This window comes from Corvus hawaiiensis, chromosome 6, assembly GCF_020740725.1.
Source record: "Corvus hawaiiensis isolate bCorHaw1 chromosome 6, bCorHaw1.pri.cur, whole genome shotgun sequence".
NCBI lineage: Eukaryota > Metazoa > Chordata > Aves > Passeriformes > Corvidae > Corvus > Corvus hawaiiensis.
In genome coordinates this window covers 48,095,877-48,117,469 of record NC_063218.1, presented here as the reverse complement: position 1 = coordinate 48,117,469, position 21,593 = coordinate 48,095,877, and the positions used below count along the sequence as shown (strand labels likewise).

General features: G+C 52.4%; 1 protein-coding gene across 1 annotated transcript; it reads left to right on the top strand.

Annotated features, from left to right (window-relative positions):
- Positions 1-5,665: 5,665 nt before the first annotated feature.
- Positions 5,666-21,526, top strand: CTSD (cathepsin D). Its single transcript, XM_048306325.1, has 9 exons — positions 5,666-5,889; positions 6,332-6,488; positions 8,820-8,943; positions 10,572-10,690; positions 14,253-14,452; positions 15,599-15,721; positions 16,872-17,016; positions 17,983-18,081; positions 18,739-21,526. Exons 1-9 carry the CDS (start codon positions 5,828-5,830, stop codon positions 18,898-18,900), a joined length of 1,191 nt encoding a protein of 396 aa, XP_048162282.1. The 5' UTR covers positions 5,666-5,827; the 3' UTR covers positions 18,901-21,526.
- The last annotated feature ends 67 nt before the right edge of the window (positions 21,527-21,593 follow it).

Below are 21,593 nucleotides of genomic sequence, written 5' to 3'. Positions count from 1 at the left end.
TTGGATGTGGCTGGAGGCACTTCTCTGCATCATGATGGAAACCCCACCAGCATGCCAATACCCCCCCCATCTGAAGCCAGGCTCACGTGGGGGACAGCAGCAGGAATTGCCCAAGGTGATGACAAGGTGAGTTGGGTCCCTGTATTCCCCATCACATCCTGGCGTGGGTGGGGATGAATCAATACCATCATTGCCACTTAGCACCCCATCCCATCAGCCGCAGGTCACGCTGCCTGCTGCCAGTGTCTGCCAGGATTGTTGTTGCCTGTCCCTGGCAATTTCAGCCTGCTGCAAAATAACTCAGGTGAGGCAAACAACACGAGATCCCTGCCCTGAGGAGCAGACAGGACCAGCAGCCAGGGAGGGGTAGGTGCCCTCCTCCCCAAGGTGGTTGCCAGGTGTGTCACCAGCCGTGGGGGAGGATGAGCCAGGGGATGATGAAGAACATCCAATGCCGAACAGGGTCAGGAGCGGGCAGGTGGTGTGGGGGCGGCAAGCATTTGGGCAGGGCCATGGAGTGCGTGGGACACAGGGACAGGAGATGTCGAGCTTGGCAGCAGCCCACTGAGGCAAGGTAGTGTGTAAGTAAACCCTAGTGAAGACACCAGAGCATCTTAAAGACCATAAGTATATTTGACTTACAAAAGCCTTTCTGGTTTTTTTTTTTTTTTTAAATAGCTAGGGAAAAGATGGAAGAGCAAGATGTGATGGAGAAGTCCATTGGGGTGAAAACACTCCATGTTCAAAGGCTGCTGCAAATGGCCCTGATGAGGATGGAGCCATGCTCAGGTCTCCTGCGTGTTATGACATCCACTTGTGTCACGCAGCCACTAGTGAGCCACCCTCACCCGCCACCAGGATCACAGTTTGCAGCATAAAGGACACCAAGGGAAAAAATACCACCTAGCCTTGGCCTTTTGCAGCTCCACTTAGCATTTCCCCAAGGTCACTGCAGCCCATGATGGCAGGCAGAACATGTTTAAGACAGCTGCAGGCCAGCTCTGCCTCCAAACCAGCCTCACCCAGCCAGCATGAATGGACTGGGGATTCCCACCACCCATGATGCCGAGGACATCTTCCCCAGTGCCTACAGAGCTGGGACAGGATGGCCAGGGCCTGCATGAATCACTTTGTTGTGCTTAGTGCAACCCCCCCTCTGCTCCCAGGTTTCCCACCACCCAGAGCTGCTACTAAACTACCTTTTTGGCTTGTTTTTGTGGGTGTTACCCTGAAAAAGGGTGTAGTTTGGGATGTGCCGGTGCCACTGCAAAACGCACCCTCACCTTGTAAATTGTACATCAGTTTAGGAAACGGTGTAGGGAGTGGGCGAGATCCTGGCACCATGCCGGGAAAAAGTTACCACTGCTTCACTTGGGATCTCAGGGAGGGTGAATCAGGCTCCACTAATGAGCTGCATCCAGCACCTTCACACCGGCACCAGCACCAGCGGAGGCAGGGTGTTTGAAACCAGACTTGCCCAGGCTTGTGCACCTGTAGTGTAGGCTCTGCTCAGCTCAGATGGAAGAATAATTTTCTCTTTTAGCAATGAGCTTCAAAATCAGAAATGCATTTTTTCTGAATTTTAAGATGTCCTCTAAAAATCCCACCCACAGCTGGGCAAAATAATAATTTGCATCTCTGAGCTGAAGCTTTCCTTGCCCTGTAGGTCATTGCAGTTCACGACACTGGTACCACTGTGATAAATAAATTTAGGAGAAAACGTTGAGGAAGGGGTGAAGGCAAACACACAGCCATGTGTAAGGACAAAGAGGCCACTGTAGCAACCCTGGCAGAGGGCTGCCAAACTGCAAATGGGAGACCTGCTAGAGCCCCCCTAAAAAAAGGCATTTGAAACTGAACATGAGCCAGTGCGCCCAGGTGGCCAAGGAGACCAATGTCATCCTGGCCTGTATCAAAAATAGTGTGGCCAGCAGGGCTTGGGCAGCGTTTGTCCCTCTGTACTGGGCACTGGTGAGGCCACACCTCAAGTGCTGTGTCCAGTTCTGGGCCCTTCTCTGCAAAAAAGTCATTGAGGTGCTGGAGAATGTCCAGAGAATGCAACAGAGCTGGGAAAGGGTCTGGAGCACAAGTCCTATGAGGAGCAGCTGAAGGAAATGGGGGTGTTTAGCCTGGAGAAAAGGAGGCTCAGGGGAGACCTCATCGCTCTCTACAACTGCGTAAAACGGGACTGTAGTGAGGTGAGGGCTTCTTTTCCCAGGTAACAGATGACAGGATGAGAGAAAATGGCCTCAAGTTGTGCCAGGCAAGCTCTGGACTGGGTATTAGAAACATTTATTCCCTGCAAAGCTGATCAGGCATTGGAACAGACTGCACAGGAAAAGGGTGGAATCACCATCGCTGAAGGCATTTAAAAGTCATGCAAATGTGGCACTTAGGGACATAGCTTAGTGGTGGACTCCGCAGTGTTGACTTAATGGTTGGACTCGATGACCTTACAGGTCTTTTCCAACCTAAAGGATTCTATGTTTATAAACTAAGGTGCATCAGATCCCTGCTTGTGTGGCAAAAGGGCAGGTGGGACACCCTGGTGTCACTTGCAGAGGAGACCCCAATCTCCCAGAGCTGGAGCTGGGGTGCTCTTCCCAACTGGAGCTAGTGAAGCTGAGTCATTTGACCCCACCTTGGGAATCCTCTCAAGCAGGCACCGAGGTTGCGAAAGCATTGCCAGGCCCCAGGGGCGTGTCACCCCACACCCACAGCTGCGGCTGCAGGGGACAATGCTCTGGTTCACCCCTTTGAGCCACGGGGGATGCAGGGGGCTAGGGAGACAAACCAGCAAGGAAAGGGGTTCATCCACTGTGACAAAAACAGGAGTGAGGAGGGATAGGTCCTCCACTGTGTCTCACACGTTCTCTAGATGCCTCAGCCATAGCACTCCCTGTTTGCTCCACAAACAAGGAAAAATGTGTAAAAAACCCTGAGCCCAGGCTCGTGCCACTCTATCTTTTTAAGATAATATGGTGCAACTCTCATGGTCCAAGCCTATAAATACCCAGACATGCTCCCAGCTCCTGGTTAAACATACCCACTGTACCTCTCAAGGCTTTAACATCAGGGCAAACATTCCACAGAGGTGCTAAGGGAGCCTGAATGCAGAAATCCTGGCTCCTTGCTGGAGCCACTGGCCCCCCAGCATGCAGGCACTGGCGTGTCAGCTCTAAAACCACTGGTGCCAAGGGACAGAGACGGATTAAAAACTCTTGGGATAAGACCCCCAGTCCCTTCCCATCCTGCAGGCACCCAGGAGAGGACCAGCATTGTAACATTCCCTGACACAGCCCCATTCTTCCTTTTTCCCAATAAACCGTTGGGAACATGGGACATGTAAGTCATTTAGAACAGCCTTCTAAAAGCAGCAACCTTCTTGCACTGGTATGAGAGCAGTCTCAGATGAGGACACAAGCCTTGCTGCCATGAAGCTCAAGCAAAGGCTCATTCATAACAGCAAAGCTTGTTTGCCTTTAATCCCTTGGAATCAAAAAAACCCAGACACAGCCTGGGTCCAGAGTTCTTTACTCTGCTGAAGCACTTTGGTGTGCACTGTGTGATGGTACGTGACTAGCATGGCATGCTGTCCTCACCAGCCTATCCCTGCACACTGGAGCCCACTCCATAGCCACGGAATTCTGGCAGAGACTGGCCAGACTGGAAATGCTCAAGGAGGAGCTGCCTTAGGTGCCCCAGCCTGGGGCCCAAGGTGCAGGTTGCCTAGCCAGCTACAGTTTCCCAGCCACTTCAAAGAGAAGGGAGGAGGGCTGGTGCTTCACTTGCTCTGCCACAGGCTCCAGGAAAGCCTATAAGGGATGTAGTGGAGGCCTGGGCCTGGCGTCAGGACTGTCCTTTCTGTCTGCAAAGCACATTTGCAAAGGGGTTTAGAGCCCTTGGGGAGGGTGGGTTTGCTTGGATGGGGCCATGGTCAGGTTGGTTTATGTCTGACCCACTCCTGCCTGTGGATACCCAGGGGGACGAGAGGAGGAGACCCGCGAGATGGAGCCTGCAACAGCAGCAGCAGCAGCAGCAGCGATGCTTCTGGGGTCAGGCTACCGGTGCTGGGGACCTGCTATGCCTTGGGCCCTTGCCCGAATGAGCCACGCAGGGTTTTTGCTGAGTCACACCAGTGCCTCAGGGCCAGGAGGGCAACGAGTTTTGCTGACTCATGGTCAGTGGCATTCAGCTTGACCACACACCCGCAGGGGCAGGAGGGAAGCAGATGCCGGCCAAAATAACGGGACCCACCAGATTCAACCAATGCCTCCGGCCATCGCTCCAGGAAACCTCATCCCAGTGGCAGCTGGGTCCCGCAGGGAGGCAGCAGGTTTCCTGAAGCCCACCAGCTTGGCTGAGGCTTGGCAATTTGGAGAGCTCATGGGACAAGATACAGCCCAGGGCAGAAATGCCCCCTAAAAATACTCGGCATGGACCACAATTGGGGGGATGGCATGCATGGACACAGGGCAGCAGGATTGTATGTGAGGCCATGGGAGGAGAGAAGAGGCTTAGGGACACAGTGTGGGAAGGTGATGGCGCAAGTGAGGTGCCAGTGACATGACCCAGCAATTTTCCAGAAGTTGCATGAACATGAATGTGACAGGAGAGGGACAGGAACCCCACTGCAAAGCTATGCAAAGTCCCCCACTCCAGCAGTGCCCAGCTCATCCCACAGGTCGCTGCTTTCCCATCCCTGTGACTGGGCACAAGCAGGAACAGATAACGAGCTCTCCCTAGCCCTCAGGACTTGGAAGGGAAAATGTCTGTAAATCCAATTTAATCTTTATTGTTCTTCCAGCAGGTCTCGTGGCTTTGTAAGAGCTTGGCTGGGGCAAACTGGGCAGAGATTAGCTGTGGCCGCTCCCTCCTGAGTTGGTGGGGTGATACCTCTGAGCCCTGTTATTTCACCCCGGTGGTGGTGGCAAAGAGCCCACCCCAGTAGTCCTCGATGCTCAGTCTGCATTTTGAGGGGCAGAACACGGGGCATGCTGGTGGCCGGTGCCCCCCCCCGGGCTCTGCCCCGCACCAGCATCGTTCTCGATGGCTGCAGGTGGCCTAGTACCACCTCAGTGCATTTTGAAGGGTGGCAGATGTGGCTTGGCATCCCCCGCCCCCACCGCACCTCCCAAAAGAGCAGTGGCCTAGCATACGCCCATCTTCCCCAGAAACGCCCAGCTCGGAGGGATGAGTCCCCCAAAACTGGAGGTGTCCTGGGGCCACGGAGAAACACAGGGCTGGGGAGCTGCCACGGCCCCCCTGGGCGGGGGTGCACAATGAAACCCCCGTGGTGACAGAGGGTGGGCAGCCGAGGTCCGTGAGCAGCCGAGCCCTGCGAGGAACTCGGGGTCGGCTGCCTGGGGCTGTGCGTGTGTCCCCCCTCTTCCCCCCCACTCCACTCCCCTGGGAGGAAAAAAAAGCCAGAAAACCCGGAAAGAGCAAAAAAAACCATCCAGCAGAAGGAAGTTAAAGGCAGTCCAGAAGAAGCACGCACGGCCGGGCAGGCATCTCGTGACTGATTTCACAGTGTTTATTCCCCTTTCCCGAGGGCTGAGTCACGGCCCGAGGCGCCGGGGGTCAGCCCGGGGGGGGCCGTGAGGCGGCGCCCCCGGCCCGGCGCCCGCTCCCCGCCCCGGCCCGCCCTCACGTGACGCCGCCGGTTGCAATTTTAGACCGTCAGCTGACTCCAGAAATCCGTGGAGAGGGGCCGCTCTGCCTACAAAAACAGGGACGGAAAGCGGGAGCTGCGTCGCGGCCTGTCGGCTTCGGGACCTCCAGCCTCTGACCCCTCGCCGCCGCCGCCACCAGTGCCATCGCCGCCATGGGGCCCCGCGGCCTCCTCCTGCTGCTCGCCCTGGCCGGGTCCTGCGCCGCCCTCGTCAGGTGAGACGAGGGGGTTCCTCAGGGGCTGCTGAGCCCCCCGGGTTGGGGGAGACGTGGGACATGCACCCCCGGTGCTGCTGCAGCGGTGGCCTCTGAGCTCCTCTCACAGCCCTCCATACGGGGCGGCTCCCCCTCCATCAAAGCAAGGAGGGGGCTCCCCTACCGCCCCCCCACCCTGCCCATTAAGGGGCCTCACCCCAGCTTCCCTTACATCTGGTGACCTCTAGCAGCCCTCCGGCCTTTCCCCCTATCCTCCGGCTTTGGGAAAAACACTGAACGCAGCACGGCGAGGGGGATCTAGCGTAGGGTGCTGGCAGGAGCCCAAACCTCACCCACCTCGTATTGGCGCGTCCCCTGTTTTGAGCCCTGCTGCCCCCCTTCCCTAGGGATCCCTCCCCTACATATCCCCTTTAACAGGTGTGTGTTTGCCGTCCCCACACAGGATCCCCCTGACCAAGTTCCCCTCCATGCGGCGGATCCTGAGTGAGGCGGGCAGTGAGATCCCAGATATGAACTCCATCACCCAGGCGATCAAGTTCAAGCTGGGCTTTGCCGAGGAGGGTGAGCCCACTCCGGAGATTTTGAAGAACTACATGGATGTGAGTAACAATCCCCCCTTCAAACCACCCCCCCCACTGCAGCGGACCCCAGCACAGTGTTGGGCAAGTGGCTGTCACTTCTGGGGGTACCCATCCCAGGGGGTGGTGAGACATGCCAGCCTGCCACCAACCAGGAAGGCAAAGGAGGGAGAGATGTTGATCCTGTAGGACAGATTCGTGCACCCCCATGGCCTAGTGAGTGCATGCCAAAAGGTGCTTCCCATCATTACTAAACTAAAAATACTAATTCTAGTAATTATAACAACAACAACAACCAACCCGCTGCCACCCAAGCAGGAGCTTTTCAGTTTGTGACCTATTTCCTTTCCCCTTTGTCACTAATTAACAATCATAAATAGGGGCCTTATTATAGCTATATTATAATAATCTATATTATTATAATCTATAATAGGGGCCTCACTTACAACTCTTCCTAGCATCTTCTGGCCATTTGGACTCTACTTTTCGCAAGACAGGGGCATAAAAATCATGCTCCACTCCTTGAGGTGTTGGGTCATAAATGAGTGAGCACAGGATAGGGGAAGAAAGCTCAGATTGCGTACTAGCTTACAATGGGACCGGGAATGCAGGACCCTTCCTCTCTCTATCCTTTGTCTTCTGCGCTGCCTTGGAAAAAGCCACCCTGTACCTCCACTTTCTTCTCAGCAACTTAGGGAGCAAAGGAACCTGTGTGGTGGCGGAAACAGAAGCCAGATAAAGGACATGAAGTTTGCCCTTGCCCTGCTGCCAGACATGTGTGGAGTTTGCTATTTCAGGGTTCTTCACTGGGCAGTGTCGGATGTGAGCGTTAGCTGGCAGAACGAAGCTGGGCCCGGATATTTCGGCATTAATTCAGGATATATTCCCCCTGCTGTCCTTCCCCAGGGCCTCTTGTCACCCAACCAGCACCGTCCTCTCCTGGGAAGGGCCACCGGTGTTTCAGTTGGCAGTGTTGAAAGCCAGGGCAAGCGGTTGTGTCACGGTGTTGTCTCTTGCAACCACAGCTCAGACTGCTGCTCAGGGCAGCACTGTTTTCCCTTGTCACAGGGCCACCAACCCAACCTGTGGTGGCAGATAAGGGACCACTGGGTCCCTCCCGGCCTGGCTGAAAATGCTTTTGCTGCCAAAGGAATTCTTGGGACAAGCCCTATTAGCCTGCCTCGTATGCTTCCTACCAGCCCTTGGGACCCTTCATGGGTCTATGTATGTGATAAATGGAACCCCTGTACTGGGGGTTAATTTTCAAGCCCCAGCAATAATTACAGAACGACTGGAAGCAAGTGCTGCCTCCCCATTATGGCTAATTGCAATGGATTGTTAATTACTCAGCGAGCAAGCCTTGCAAACTAAGCGCACAGGAGGTGAACAGCTTTGATAATCCTGTTTTCTTCCCTACTCCCCACCCCCCCGCTTAATTAAGAACACAGGGGGTTTGGAAAGGCTACTGGCTGGCATCCCTTGCTAGCAGCCTTCTCTCCAGGACCCTGAACCAGCTGCTCACCAGGCAGGACACAGCTCCCTGCCTGTTTGGGAGGACTGGGGAAAAATGAGTCCATGCAGCACCTGCCTAGCATTCTCCATTCATCCTCTCCTCTGTGGAGAGAGGGATACTTTGCCAACAACTCAGCCATTCAGGTTTCTTCCAGTCCCAGCAGAAATATAGTCTCAGAGCAGAGGGGTATCCATCTGTGCTATAGGGATTTCTCCCAGTCTTTCACCCTGCAGGCCTAAATCCACCTCTGGTGGTGCTGCTGATGCTCTTTACTCTCACCACTCCCCCAGTCTTCCAGCTCTCTGAGCATTTGTTTATTCCTCCCCACTGCCAGAGCTCACCAGCAAGCACCAAAACCCCCAGCAGCTGTACCTCCACCTGCAGTGGGCAGTGCTGCTGCTCACTGCAACCCACAGTTTCTCTGCGAAACCACGAGCAAAGCAGCTTCCCAGCCAGTTTCAGCTTTTCAATAACGCAGTTGTTTTGCTTGGCCTCCTTCCATCGTTTCTTCTCATCCTTGTAGAGAACTGCATGTTAGCCTGCAGACCTTCCCCTTTCTCTTCCCTGTCTCCCTGCCCCAAATGTCCTCCCCCTCGCACACCCATCCCACTTGTCCTCGATTTATCCTTTTCACACCCGCTGTAATGAGTTGTGAACACTGAAGGGGAACCTCCCTTCCAGAGGACAAAGGCTGGGAACCTATCGGTGCCAAAAACAAGAGGAGGGCAATGTCTAGATAAGAAGCTGATCCTCTATTCACCTTTAAGAGATTTTTTGATCTTTAATCCCTGCTTTTGGCCAGCTGCCTCTGCTCATGGCTTCCTTCTTCTCCTTTGCAGGCCCAGTATTATGGTCCTATCGGCATTGGGACACCCCCCCAGAATTTCACTGTGATCTTTGACACTGGCTCCTCCAACCTCTGGGTGCCATCCGTGCACTGTTCCATGTTGGACATCGCCTGCAGTAAGTGTCATGGGTGCCAGACACCACTCAACAGCTTCTCCTTCCCTGCAAAATGCAGAGCCTTGCATTGCAAGAGGAGAAACTGAGGCAGCAGCATGAAAGGACTTGCCAGAGGCTGATGGGCTTTTTAGGGTCAGAGCTAGAAATACAATCCCAGCTTCCTGCACCCATCTTTAATTAGTCCTTTCCTAGATTTTTTCTTTTCCAAGTCACTCCCATACAGGGCCAAATCTTTTCCAACAGCTTCAGCCCTACAGCAGGGGAGCAGCATCATCAGTTGTGTTTTTTTTCCCCAATAGATTATAGACCCCAATTATAGACCAATGCTGCTGTTACCCCATTGCGCAAGGTTGACTTTTTTTAAGTCAGCCTCTTGCCAGATCTGATACAAACTGTCCTAGTTTCTGGTTTATTGCTGCACAGAGCATGTGTGTGCATGTTTATGGAGTTACAGTTAACGAGAGCCAGGTAGGCATAATGAAATGAGAATGTCTTAGGGACTACAATTTTTTTTTTATTCTGTGGCGTTCCTATGCAATAAACCTCCACAGCTGAAGATGTCAAACCTGGCTGTGGCAAAATGCTATTTAAAAGCCACTGGTTGTGCTGCTTAAGCAAAGTGAAGAAACCTGTGGAGTCGACAAATGCAACCATGAAAGGCATTCCACAGTGCTTGTTGGGAGTAGAGTGGAAGTTTGGACTTCTTGTAGACAGACCTTCTTTTTGCATATGTGAAACGAGATTTAGGACACCAGCAGGGTGGTGAGGTCCAGACCTGGTATGCCTAGGGGGTTCCTGTTTGTAGCAGGGAGCTGGTTTCTCAAGGCAGTGCCTCGAGAGGTGCTGGGACCAAAGGGCTCGTTTTATGAATATGCAAAGAGCTTAACCTCCTGCCAGACTGGAATCCAAACTGGAACCCAGACAGCCTAGCTGGGAAACTCCTTGTGTAGCGCTGTCGCTTTGTGTAGGGCTCGGCTGGTTCATCCTCAGCTGCTGTCTGCACCACTCAGCAACCAGCCATGGGATTGCACTGGCCAGCTCGTGACTTGGGAGGAGTCTGTGAAGGAGGAATCTGCCTGGCCATAAAACCAGGGATAGCCTACAGCTCCAACCCATCCAAGGGGAAAAGCAGCTTAGACTAGGGGAAAGCCATTCTCCTCTGCAAATAAAGGAATACTTTGAATTCTTTCTGGACTAAAAACGATGTATGAAAAATTTCCAGCTACTCCTAGTAAAAGAAACAGATAAGTCTATGAAGTGAAAACGTTCATGCCCAGAGCAGCCTATATTTAAAGCCACCCTGGTTCTCCATGGCCTGGGGAGGAATACATTTTGCTCTGCTGACTAGCACACCACACCAGCCATATAACCTCTAGGCTTTTAATACCCAGTGGCCAAATCGGATTTAACAGCCTGAATTGGATCTGCCCACCTGATTCCCTAGACACTGGAAGTGCTTTGTTAAGCAGTCTAGGCTTGGCAAGCACTGGATTCAGGCCCACCTTCACATCATTGAGCGTCCCTTTGTCCAGATAAGCTGGGTGGTGTGGGGTTAGGTATTGGGGAACCGTAGGTATAAAGGAGTGCTAATGTTGTGTGTCCCTTTGTGTCCCCCTTCCCGGCTGCAGTGCTGCACCACAAGTATGACTCCTCTAAATCCAGCAGCTATGTGAAGAACGGCACCAAGTTTGCCATCCGCTATGGGACGGGGAGCCTTTCTGGGTTCCTGAGCCAAGACACAGTCACGGTGAGTTACAGCTGCCCCTGCCCCGTGCTGCCCCAGACTGCTTTCAGTAGAGTGCTCGGAGCTGTTAGATTTCAATGGGTCTCCTTTCTTGAGTGTCCTGCTCGGACAGAACATCCTTCAGTGCTGTGTTTCCAAGTCCTTTGAAATTACATGGTAATGATGACTCTTAAGGTAACAATAACCATGGCAGGCTGAGAAGGGAGAAGGTATTCATCTGCAGGTCAGCAGGCTGGGAGTGGGGACTGGTCACATGGTGCCCTTGTAAACATGGTCTCTGGCCATCCCTCCCACCCTTTTCCTGGTGACCCCAAAAACTTACCAGCCCAAGCACATGCCAACACCACTCACAGACTGCTGGTGGTGCCCAGCTTGTTTTTGGCCAATATCCACACACTAGTGGATGCCCACATGGGCAGCTGCCCAAACACAGACCCATCCTGGTCTCGCGTCAAGAACTCGTGCTTATGCTTGTAAAGGCTGGGTAACACCGTGGGGGGAGGTTCCCCAGCAGTGTTCAGGGTGCAGCATGAGTTAGCTGGGTGGTGGTTGCTTCACAGTTTGCTTTTCAGCAAGCAAAGGCTGAGCTTTCTGTCCTGTGAAGGACGAGTGCCTTTCATGACTTCCTCCCAGGTACAGATGCTTGGGAGAGTTTGCCAGCTGCCAAACGTCAGGGGTGCATGTGCTCTCAGATTACTCGCTCTCCTGGCAGGGATAAGAGCATATGTTTGCTTTGCAGGGGGGAAGAAACAAAGCAAAAGTTTTGAATAAGCACATAAATCTGGAGATTTGGAGGTTTCTGTTTAGGTTCAGCTGAAGAGTATTGGCTTACCAATTTCATCAGAATCAAAAATATCCAAGAAAAGCTTAAAAGTGTATGACTCTTGCAAAATGCACTCTTTAGCCCATCCTTACAGCATGAAGATTTCAGGCTAGCCTGGAAGCATCAGCTATTGCCTCTATGCTGCATCCAAAGATGGCAAACAGCAAACTTCATTGTCCTTGGGAAGTGTGGGCTTAATGCAAGGGCTGAAATGAGTCAGAAAGAAAATTGCAGTTTTTTCTCTTTTTTTGGTTTGTAATTGTCACCATAGTGCCTGTTTGCTAATTAGCTCTTCACTTCCCGGCAGCTCAGAGGAAGGATTTTGTGCCTCAGTTTGTTTGGGAAGTGAGGATGGCTTTTGGCAGACAGCACAGATTGTAGCATTTGGTTTCTGTCTGCACAGAAGCAAGAGAAAACTCTTGCATGGAGCTGAGCAGTGTCCCTCTTGTAGTAGGCAGGAGCAGGCATGACTCTGAGGGTCAGGGAACTTCAGAGGACATGTTGTTGATCAGAGGATGTGTCCTGGACACCAGGACACATCCTCTGATGCACAACATGTCATGGCAAGCTCCCAGTCAGGTGTAGTCTTTAAAGACATTGAAATAACCTTCAGGGCGACCCTCTTGGTTCCAGCCATTCTGGTGGGTGGAAGCAGGCACAGCAACCTCTGGCAGCACTGACATCTGACCAAAAGATGCTTGTTGGCAGGTAGTCCTGAGTCCCTCAGCCCTGAATGTTTTTTTGAGAGGGTGATGAGCTCATGTCAAACATGCTCTCTTGTTCTGTGGAGGAGTGATGCCCTGTAGCACCGCACTCCGCAGTGCTGCTTGCTCTCCAAAGAGTGGGTTCAGCCAGCCCTCTGCTGCTCAGGCATCTCATCCCTTTATCACAGCCCAACCTTCGGATGTCCTTCAAGGACAGCAGAGGAAACTTAGCTGGCCGTGGGGCACAAAGTCTCTCCATGACTGCAGTGCAGATACGCTGCACAGGAGATGACTTTCCTTGCCTCTCCCTTGTGCCTCTGTACCCCAAGCCCTGATGGCAAGCTGTGCTACAGAGGCCCTCACCTCTTGGCCTGCCTTTGCCTTCCAGTGCTTAACTCCTGGCTGAGGCCACTAACAAGGAAGCTAGGCGAGCTGCGGAGTGCCGACACCCATCTGCAAAGTGCTGGAGGGTGGCCACCACACGGCCATCCACTGGTCATGATTTTTGGTTGCTCAGTGTCTGGACACGAGCCAGCCAAGGGACAGAGACAAAGGATCTGTCACCTGGCAGGAGCACTCTGCTAAAGATGGTCTTGGGTTTCAGCCCTGCTGAGGACCAAGTGCAGGCCGGGTCTGCTGAAAATCCATGACTGGGCAGAAATCTGCCTCCCCCTTGGGATGTGCAAGCAGAGCAATATTCAAACAAACCTGACACTCAGTGTTATCAGTCCACTGCATTTTACTTTTCTTTAAGTAGCAGCTTCATTGAACTTTCTGGGCTGCTGAGGACCAGTGGTGCTGAGGGGTGGCTTTTGTAAACCTGGAGTGTACAACTGGGGCAGGCGCTGGCGAGCGGATGCATTGCCATGTGCTCCTTCCCCCCACATCCTGTCCTGTGGCTTTTAGCTTTCGCAAGGCTCGATCGCCCTTTCCTAGTGCAATCCTCCAATACCATTAAAGGCAGCACTGCTGTCCCAGCCTTGCAGTGTCTAACCCTAGGGGGATATTAGTAATTTGCAGGGATCGTTATCTGCCATCAGGTAGGAGAGGCCAGCTTGTCAGTCCAGCCTGGCTCACTACAGGGCTGCTAGCTGCAGGCTGAGAGGCTGAAATTGTCCTAGCATGGATGCTAAAATTGCCTGTGGTCAGTCAGAAGCTCACAAGCCTCCTGAACTGCTAGAGCCAGAAGCTAGCAGGTGCATCCTGCTCCCCATCAGCAGAGCTATCCTCCTTTATCTGATCATTTTCTTTCTGAGGATCTGCTCTCCCAAGGCGTTTCAGCTTTCTAGTGGGGAATGCCAATCCTTCTCATGGCTGGCAAGGGAGGTGACCTTTGAATTCTCAGTACTCTGCTTGCTATTTTTGTGCTTCAGGCTCAACCTCGCTTTCTTGGCTGGGTCTGCTCCCCTTTCACGGGAGGTCTCTGCAGGCTGGTGGCTCTTCCGAGAGATTCAGCAATATCCCGGGGATGTTTCTTATCTAGGGGAGATCACAGGGGTTTGTGGGCAGAGGTGAGAGGGATTTGTGCTCCCAACTGAGGATGGGTGCAGCACCCAAGGAGGTAGGATACACAGATGACTTAGAAGATGTCCAGAGTGGGGAAGGGGATTAAAGGCACAGTGCAAGAGCTTTTCAGACTAGGAGGAAACGGTGAAGTAGGTTATAGGGGAGGAGATGTAGGAAGGACAAATGGATATGGGTCCTCTGTGCAAAGAGGAGAGGCTGCAGAACAGCAAGGACACTGCAAAAGGCTTGAAGGATTCTCCTGCCCTTAGAAGTATGCTGGACTTTGCAGGGACTCAGGAGGTTCCACTGAGCCAGAGTTGCCAGTCTCAAACACTCCCCTGACAAGAGCGGCAACAGGGTATCTGGTTTCTGCAGCTGCCTACAAATGCAATAGTGAAAGCAGGCAGGAGTGTGGCAGCACACTGAGGGACGTGCTACAGCCTGTGTTCAATGAGGTTCTGTTACCACCCAGGTCCCCTGAGCCAGTTTTCCTTACAATCTGCTTTTCCCTTCCCTCCCTATCTCCCCACAGCTTGGTGATTTGAAAATCCCGGATCAGACCTTTGGGGAGGCCACGAAGCAGCCAGGCATCACATTCATTGCTGCCAAGTTTGATGGCATCCTGGGCCTGGCATATCCAAGGATCTCTGTGGAGCAAGTTGAGCCTTTCTTTGATAACATCATGAAACAGCGGCTGGTCAGCAAAAATGTATTCTCTTTCTACCTAAACAGGTAGTGTTGGGTTTGGTGGCACACCTCTGGTTGTGAGGGCAAGCCCAGTGGGCTTTTCTCTGTTTCCCAGTAGCACCTCTTGTCATCTGCTGTTTTACACTCTGGACAGCACTTCCCAGTTGGGGAAGTCTCAGCAAGTTCTGCCTTGCAGGAGCAGCCAGGCCAAAATCTCTTAAGTTTGTTGCTCTGAAGTAAGGAGAAGGGAAGTAGAAATGCAGCTCTTTTACTGATAAAAAGCTGGGTGGATCTGTGACCAGATTTCTTAACTGATGAATAGACAGAGGATGTTTCTAGAGGAAAGAGGAGTAAAAATAAATAGGGCTGTGATCATGAGATTGCTGCTAGTGCAGTCCCCTTTAGAGAGGTAAACAGCCCCAGTCTGCTGCCAAAATCCATAAGCCATGTGGTCACTACCGTGTTGCCTCCCAGGCAAGGGTGCCCCCCATCAGTCATCGCTAATGAGGAGTCTAATGCTCTCTCACCACCCTGGGAAATCCTCCTCTGCAGCTGCCAGCACCTTCCCACCCACTGCTGCTCCCCGCAGGACACCCCATCACTTTTCTGGCACTGCAGCAGCCACTCTGAACTACTTCAGCCCAAAAAGTAGCATGCCAAGAGTAGGGAGGGCAGAGAGGGCTGCTGCTGGCCATTCAAGCACCAGCCCTCCCCCATCACCATATTTCTTCCCATCTGCTCAGCAGTGAGCTCTTACCTGATGGTAACCTTGAGGATTCGCTCCAAGGCTGCTGGTTGGCAGAGTTGAGTGCAGATAACCTAACCCTGCATCAGCTGTGTCCAGCCCTGCACAGGCACTTTTTACAGGCTCATTTAGGAAGTCCTTGTGTTGGTGCTCAGTTCCCCTTTGCCATCCCCCTTCTCTGCCACAAGTTTCTTCAGGTTTTTTGAGAAAGTACCAGGTGGAAAGCTGCAGGATGCTTTCGCTGGGGCCATTTCCCCATCCCAGCCTATCTCACAGTATCTGCCCTTCTAGTGACATAACATAGCACAACGTAAGTCTGTTTCCAATACTGTTAATGCTATGCTTCACCCCCCAAGCACCCCAGCAAGTATTTTGGCGGCACTTGAAGCAGGTTGTTCTCGCCCTGCCCTTGATGTTCGTTCACAGGTTTGGGTATTGTTTTTCAGAGACCCCTCTGGTGTCCCTGGTGGTGAGCTGCTCCTGGGAGGGACCGACCCCAAGTACTACAAGGGCAAACTGACCTGGTATAATGTCACACGCAAAGCCTACTGGCAGATCCACATGGACGCGTAAGTTCCCCATCCACCTGACTGCATGCGTGCGGTCACATGTGCAGACAGCGTATGCCTGAGGCTGGGCTGAGACCCTCCTCGGAAAGGAATCATCTCTACAACACATCCACACCAAAAATAGCAGATTAAAATCCCACCCTAGCGCTGGGTTGTTTGTTGCTGGAAGGAGACGAAAGGCAGAAGCCATAGGGAGATATTCTGCAAAATCCTTTCCTCTTGTTTATGGCTTGACCCTTGAAAATGCCTACTGCATCCGTGCGAAGCGGGGAAAAATGCCAGTGTGTCCTCCTTGCAGGCAGGGCGAGCCCCACAGATTAAACCCCAGCTTTGCTCAGTTCTCAGCAAGGCCTGAGCTGCATGGCTCTCCTGCACACAGCTCCAGAGGAGCAGGATGAGGCCTCAGGAAGCCAGCCCTTGACTGAAGGGCACGGCACAGCAATCAGCACACATTGTTGGAGGCAGAGGGGAGGAGAGCAGGCTGAGCTGACAGCCGCCAGCCCCGCGGTCTATTCTGAGCTTTCCCACGTGATGGGAACTTAAAAGTGGCCTGTGATCAGAGTGTGTCCTTTTCCTGGGAATTGCATCCCTCCCCAGCGCGGCGTTTTAGTTCTCATTTTCCCCCAGTCCTGCAGCATCGGCAGAGTATGGCAGACCCTTGGCTAGAAGGCTTTGTCTGTCTGCACTGCTGTGAAATGTGATGCAGGTGAGGAAGCCAAGCAGCCCCTGGCTTGCCTTTTCTCTGTACAGGAGCCCTTCCCTTGCCCATGGCTGTCTCACCACCCCTTTAACCCTTCCTTCTTCTGCAGTAGCACAGGCCATACAAGTCCATAATTCATTGCCCTTCCCTCTGTCCTATGTCCATTGGCTGCGGCGCTAGCTCTGTGTGCAGGTAGCAGGCAGGGTACGCAGGCAGCATGCAGGCTCTCTGCAGAAATGCAGTTACACTTTAAGGCACCTGCTCAGTTATGAGCAGATGAGAGGGAGCCAGGGCGGCTGTGCACTGACTTCGTGCTGCATCAGTGTTTCTGAGCATCTGTCCTTTCTGGGTGTCTGTCACAGCCCTCCCTTGCCTGCCTGCGTACTGCTTCCTGCAGCCTTCACTGGGAGGCCTCTAAGGGTTGTCTAATGTCTGAGCATCTCTCCCCAGGGTGGATGTTGCCAACGGGGCGAGCGTGTGTCAGGGGGGCTGCGAGGCCATCGTGGACACGGGAACCTCACTCATCACAGGCCCCACCAAAGAGGTGAAGAAGATACAGGAAGCCATTGGTGCAAAACCACTCATAAAAGGCGAGGTGAGGCCGGGCTGGAAATGTGGGAGTCTGTGCCCATCACAGTATCAGTGCTTACACCCTACTTTGTACCCAGATGCTTGTTGAGACCTACTCTTCTGCTCCCTCTGATCTTTGTTCCCACCCTGTGCTCCTGGAAAAGCCACTGGCACAGCAGGGACCCCTTCATCTTCTGACCCTGGGTAGCATTCACCACTCTGCTCATGCTTGGTAGAAAGCCCAGGTCCCATTTTGGGAAGCTTTGAGTCACCTCTGCCACCCATCTCTGGGAGGTGGAAGAGAAGGGATCTGAGTTGCAGCTGAGGCCAAGGATTCACATTAATGTGAGTCCAGAGACACTTTGATAAAAGTTTATTTCATGCAAATGGCAACCCTTTCCTGCCAAGTTTTCAACCATCAAAGCTAATCTCACAAGGCTCTCTCTCCTCCCTAAAATTGTGGAAGAATATGGATTATAAAGACCTTGTAGAAAAAAATGCCCTGCTCTGAAAGCCCTCCCAGATCAGAGCCATGAGCACTTGTAGGGCTCTGCAGTGTCAGAGCCCCCCAGCTGCAGCAACAGTTGGCTTAGACCTGCCAGCATCCCCAAGACTTGCCATTGTTCACACAACTGGCTTTGTTCATTACACGGTGAATCCCTGTGTACTGAGCCCCAGCTGCCTCTCCTTTGGTAAAAACCGCCAGCCATGCCACATCAGCTGTGGCATCCTGGGACTCAGCTGTGGCATCCTGGGACTCAGCGGAGCCAGAAGCTGAATCCAACATCTTTGGCTCCATGCCTATCCATAAAGCCCTTCTTGCCCCTCAGCTTGGAGCCCTAGGCAGGCAGCAGCCTACCCCAGCTCAAGCTTCTCTTGCACCCTGAGATGAGCTGGTTTTGGGGAAAACCACAGCAAAGATGTGATTGTGCTCAAGGAAGACTGAGAGTGTGGGAGGTCCAATCTAAAGCCTTTACTGTTGCAATTTCAGTACATGATCCCCTGTGAAAAAGTGCCAACACTGCCTAACGTCACAATGACACTAGGAGGGAAGGCCTTCCAGCTCACAGGAGAGCAGTATGTCCTCAAGGTATGTCCAGCCAGATTTTTCCAGCCTTACGCTTCTTCCCCAAGGCCTGGCTTTTGCTTCCACTGCTCCAAAACACAAGAGCAGCCGAAGCAATGCTGGAGCTGGTGCTTGGGAAGAAGTCTGAAGGGTTGGGGTGTCAGGGTGGTGGGCACTTCAGGTGGATCCAGGTAACCTCATTGAAGTCTCACAGGAGTGAGACCTTCTACATAATGCTTGTGAGGGATAGCAGAATGGTTGAGGAAGGGGAGGCAAGCTGTTGCATCACTTCCTACAAACATTTAGCTCTTTCCTGCTGCATTGTGGTGCCTTGAGACCAGCCTTATTATAGCAGAGACCACCAGCCTGTCATTTAAGCCATCAGAATCAGCTTGCAAGGACCATCTTGTGCAGACCTTCACCAATGGCTTTAATCCAGAGCTGCGTGGGCTGGGAGGTTTATGGTCATGTGCAGCTTTGCTTGATGCTTTAGTGTTTAAGGGAGGGGGAGCTGGGTTTGGAGCCATAGAAGCAGTGAGTTGGGAGTCACCTTTGCAATCTGTGGATCTCAGTCTGGGAGAGGCTGAAGCAAAGGCAGCCTTGCAGGTGTTCTTGCCAAGCCTGCAAGGTTGAGGGAAGGGAACGACCTGCTTAGATTGAAGCTCTCACTCTTCTTTCTAGGTTGTTTCAGGATCAGAGACAGTATGCCTAAGTGGCTTTTCAGGCCTGGACATCCCACCCCCCGGGGGCCCTCTCTGGATCCTGGGAGATGTCTTTATTGGACCCTACTACAGCGTCTTTGACCGTGATAACAACCGTGTTGGCTTTGCCCCAAGTGTCTAAACACCTGACCCCCACTGCCTCTGCCACACACGCACTTACACACACGGGAGCCATAGACAAAGGTTACCAGTATTAGAAACCCAGTGAGTGGAAAGGAGAAAAAAAAAAAAAAAAAAGGAAAAAGAAATGGAACTAGATTTAAAATTACATGGAAAATAGTCATTAGTGCCCTGCTAGCTACTTTTTCCACTCTGTTGAGTGGTGCTGGGAGGTCTCTAGCTGACAACTCCAGCTGGAGTAGTCCCTTGCTTTACTGCTAGTTCTTCCAGTAGTTCTTTTTCAGAATGATTCTCAGAGCTGAGCAAGGTCCTCTCACATCTCCCAGCACTGATGTCCTTCCTTGGGGGGGGGGGGGGGGGGGGGGCAGCTCAAGCCAGCCCCTGGCACCTCTGTTCCTGCAGAGAGGTTGTGCTACTGCTCTTGGGTTTGGATTTCTGTGTTGGGGGAGAGGGACAAGGGAAGACTGTCTTGCACATTAGTTCTTACTGCTTTTTCACTCATGAAGTGGGGGAGTGGATGGCAGGGAAGAATCTGTCTTTTTGACCCCTACTTGGCAGGTAAGGCAGTGACCAGTAGGTCACTTCTCAAGGAGTTTGTCATGGTTTGGTCCTAGGAGAGCATGTCCTGGGCTGGAGCAATGGGGAAGCACAGTAGTGTGCCCAGGGGATGAGTTTCAGAGCCTGAGGGCTCTGGTGGTTTGTTTTGTTTAGTGATGGCACTAGTGAGAGAGCTGGGAGGCATGACATCCACATGCCTGACATAACGGGACAAGGGTTTGTAGGGGGGCTCTAGCCAGTGGGACTTTTCAGTCAGTATGAATATTAAGGGGGTCAAGAGAGGTTATAATAGAGGTTACTTGAATTCAGGGCCATGAAGGTCCAGCCTGCTGCTGAGCAAAGTCATGTGGCACAAGTTCTCTCGAGTTTAGTGACCTTCTCCCAGGTTCCCCAAACAGCAAATCTTCCCAGCTTCATCCACAGCCAGTCAGTTGAGAATAATGTTTCCTAAAGCAACTAAGTGATCTACAAGCTGAAATCATACTGATAAAATCCATGTTTGTCAGCCTCGTAAGACCTTTTGGAAACATGATTCACAGCATTTTGAGCTGCCCAAAACTCAAGAGACAGTTGGCAGAGCCAGCAAACCTCCTGGGCAGGAGGATGGCATGGCAGCTGCTGGATTTGCATTCACTTTCCCTGCTGCCCTGTCCCAAAATCCAGCTGCCTTTAACACCCTCTGTACCTGCTTTCCACTTTACTGACGCTGGTGAGCTCTGTTCGTGTCCAGCTGTGTTGCAGACACAGTGAGGCACAGTCCTGCTTCGGAGAGGTTGTAGCTGATTTAGCTGTGCACACAGATCCTCCCAGAGAGCCGGGATCTGCGCATGCGGAGCCTTGGTGTCTTGCTGGGCTGGCACTGGTAGGCAAACACTGGTGGAGCTGGGAGGATGATAAAATGAGTTTTAAGCAGTGCTGGAAAGCCAAAGAGAGCCTGCCAAGAATCCCAGCCCCTGTGCTGGGAGTAAGACTCTCTTCGCTTTCCCAGTGTGCTGGATCAGGTCCTGAAGTTACGGGAGTGGCAGCAGATAAGGAGCAAAGCTGAGAGTGGCGAAAGGATAAGATAAGCAGCAGCCATGACCCCAGACCAGGCTAAACAGATGGCAAAATCCTGGCTACCCAAAATTCACTGATAATCCTGCCAGCAGTAGCAATGGGGCCAAGAAATTTTCTGAGAAAGGTCTTTGGGCAGTGAGTGAATAAGACAGTTTTGCCCCATGAAATAAATTTGGCATTGTAACCATGCTTCACCTTGGAGGGGTGTGGCATGGACAGGGGGACAGGCATAGGCACACATGACACACATGCATCGTCCCCTACAGCCGCAGATGTGACAAATGCTGCTCCCAAAGCTTGCTTCTGCCTGCTCATAATCTTCACCTAGAACTCTGCATCTGGACACCAAAGGACATCTGTTGTAGACTGGCCAGAGAACAGTAGCATATTACCAAAAAAAAAGTAATCTTCATTAGCTACTCCAAAATCAGCAAATATTCAGCACCTCTCCAGAGATCTTCAGTTTCACACCAGTTAAGTGCTCAGAGCTCCTGCAAGTTCTGCTGCATCGCTTCCCAGCCACAGGATTTCTTCAGCAGGGCGTCACAGAGTCAGCCTCTTGGGTACCTGCTGAAACAGACCTGATGTGAGGGGGAACCTTGACACGGACCTGGCAGTGGGTTTTGAATAGCATCAGATTTAAGAGGGATGTGCAGCACAGCCCCAGACAGAGCCCTTGGGCCATGGCTATGCTGGGCGTCCGCTGCCTCCCGCCGCGTGCGTGGTCCCTGCACAGTAACTCCAGGTGGGCTGATGTGTGTCAGCAGGCAGGAGGCGGCTGCCTGGGGAAAGAGCACAGCCCAGAGTGATGCCCTGAGCAACACACTTTACGATAAGCTGGAGGACCAGTTCACTGCAGTCTTCCCTGAATGGGTCTCCTCCCCTTGTTCTTTTATTTGCATTTTTAAACCCATGTCTAATCGTGTGACTGGTTCTTTAAAATTATTTTGCTGTCAGAATTAATTGTCTCTTCATATAAAATTGAAAAGAAAATACAGTATTTTCCCCTTTAATTCTGAGAGTGGTCTTTCTTTTTGCAGTTTGAGATACCAAACTCTTTGTCAGCGTCCAGAGACTGTC

What these genes read in the sequence shown, in the direction of transcription:
- CTSD (XM_048306325.1), top strand. Translation starts at nt 5,828, where the DNA reads ATGGGGCCCCGCGGCCTCCTCCTGCTGCTCGCCCTGGCCGGGTCCTGC. An exon ending in TTTTGAAGAACTACATGGAT is followed by an intron (nt 6,489 to 8,819) that starts GTGAGTAACAAT and finishes TCTCCTTTGCAG; the next exon opens with GCCCAGTATTATGGTCCTAT. An exon ending in TGGCAGATCCACATGGACGC is followed by an intron (nt 15,722 to 16,871) that starts GTAAGTTCCCCA and finishes ATCTCTCCCCAG; the next exon opens with GGTGGATGTTGCCAACGGGG.